The sequence below is a fragment of the Dipodomys ordii genome, unplaced genomic scaffold (genome assembly GCF_000151885.1).
Source record: "Dipodomys ordii isolate 6190 unplaced genomic scaffold, Dord_2.0 Scaffold224, whole genome shotgun sequence".
In the NCBI taxonomy this organism is placed as follows: Eukaryota; Metazoa; Chordata; class Mammalia; order Rodentia; family Heteromyidae; genus Dipodomys; species Dipodomys ordii.
The window spans coordinates 182,394-184,473 of record NW_012267440.1 but is presented as its reverse complement, the minus strand read 5'-3'; the positions used below and the strand labels follow the sequence as shown (position 1 = coordinate 184,473).

Here is a 2,080-nt window from a genome sequence, read left to right as displayed (position 1 = left end):
CTTAGGAAAACAATAGTGCTGTCTGAGGCAATCAAATAGCAACCAACTGCCATCAGCAATCAAGTCCTGAAAGTAATCAGAAAGGAGCACGAGGTGACTCTGCGGTATTGATGATGGCAAGTTTCTTGACATGGGTGCTGTTATATTCAGGGTGCATACTTGAGACTCTTATCTCCAAATTAACCTCCAAAGAGCTGGAAAGTGGAGCTGTGGCTCAAGTGGTAGAGCTAGTACTGAGCACAAAAACTCAGGGACAGCCCAGGTCTTGAGTTTAACCCCCAAGACTGGGGAAAAAAAAGAAAAGTAGCATATTTTGTTGTGCACTTATTTCCTGATACATTTCATCTCCTACACTTTAGAGCTCCATGCAGTGTCAGAATTCACTGAGCTGCCCCAGTTTTTGGCACTTATGGGAGTTTCTATTGTAAGTACACATACCATTTACATTTAAGCAGTTCTTACTGACATACAGGTAGGTGTGTGTGTGTGTATGTGTGTATTCTATATATATATATATATATGTCATTTTGTACACGTGAATATAGTTAGATAAATTCTTTATAATTTAAGAACTGAGTGCAGGTTATAGGTATGTTAAAAATGTTAAGGTATGCACTTATTGTTCAACAAATCTGATGTTTTTAGATGCTTTGATTTGTCCCTCAGAGCTGGAGGCCGGTGTTCTAGGGTAGCTGTGTTGAAGTGGTGGAATCTTTTAAGTGTATGTGGGGGAGGGGGGAAATGGGAGATGACTAGTGGCTGGTAATTAGATCATGGGGGGACTGTACCTGGAAAAGCTCCATATTTATCTTGTGGAGTGGACTAGTTCCTAAGCAGAGCAAATGGTTATTAAAAAGAACAAGCTGAGTTGGGTTTATGTTTTTGTTGGGTTGGGTTTGTTTTTCTTGCAGGATGCCAGTGGCTCACGCCTGTAAATCCTAGCTACTCAGGAGGCTGAGATCTGAGAATCCTGATTCAAAGCCAGTCTGGGCAAGCAAAGTCCGTGAGACTCTATCTCCAATAAGCCAACAGAAAACCGTTAGTGGCTCTGTGGCTCAAGTGGTAGAGCACTAGCTTTGAGCCAAGGAGCCTAGGTACAGTGCCCAGGCCCAGAGTTCAAGCCCCATGACCGACAAAAAAAAAAAAAGTACACACTTGGGCTTTGGGTATATAGATTAAGTAATACAGTGTGTGTGTATAAGGCTTTGAGTCTAGTCTCTAGCCTGGCACCTCTCTCTCTGGCTTCAGACAATCTCCTTTTGCCAGATCCTGATCAGGAAGCTCTTTCCAGAACTAAGCAAATATTGGTTTATAATTATGAGTTAAATACATTTCTTTTCTTTAGAAAGTACGTAGCTTCAAAGTAGTTTGTTACAGTAGCACAGAATGAATAAATACATCACCATTGCTTTTATATTAAAGTGTGTTAGTGTTCTGCCTTTTTGTAGGGGTTGGGATGAAGTATTAGCTTACTACTTTAACTTTGTATGTAACTATATTTACTTTTCTGTCCATGAAGGGCTTGAACTTAGGGCCTAGGCACTGTCCTTGAGCTCTTTTGCTCAAGGGTAGTGCTGTTACCACTTTGAACCACAGCTCCACTTCCAGTTTTTGAGTGCTTAATTGGAGATTAAGAGTCTTACAGAGACTTTTCTGCCCGAGCTGGCTTTGAATCTTAATCTTCAGATCTCAGTCTCCTGAGTAGTAAGGATTACAGGTGTAAGCCACCAGCGCCCAGCCTGTAACTGTATTAATAAGTGGTTATATGATTAAGACTGGTACTGCTAAGAGCTGGTAAACATAGCCTAGAGACGTCAGTATTTTTGTTGAGAAGAACATACCTACTGGTGCCATGGCCACAAGATTGTCTGTCAGCTCCCCTCTTTCTGCTGCCGTCTGAAGAACACCCTTTAAATCTCCTTTCCAAAGCATTAGCTGGTGAAATAATTCAGGGTGTCCATTTTCCAAGTGCCCTTTCCCTGTTTGGAAAAGATAGTATTTGGGAGATGACTTCTAGAAAAAGAAAGGCAGAGTGAAAGAAGCAGTATGTACTTATAACTGAAGGGTTAGTTATCTATTA

General features: G+C 41.2%; 1 protein-coding gene across 1 annotated transcript in view; it reads right to left on the bottom strand.

The window, feature by feature from the left end:
* Positions 1-2,080, bottom strand: part of Gemin5 (gem (nuclear organelle) associated protein 5) — a 61,213-nt gene that overhangs the window by 23,834 nt on the left and 35,299 nt on the right. Inside the window, 1 exon segment of the mRNA XM_013035824.1 lies at positions 1,842-2,051. Coding sequence (XP_012891278.1) covers positions 1,842-2,051 — 210 coding nt within the window.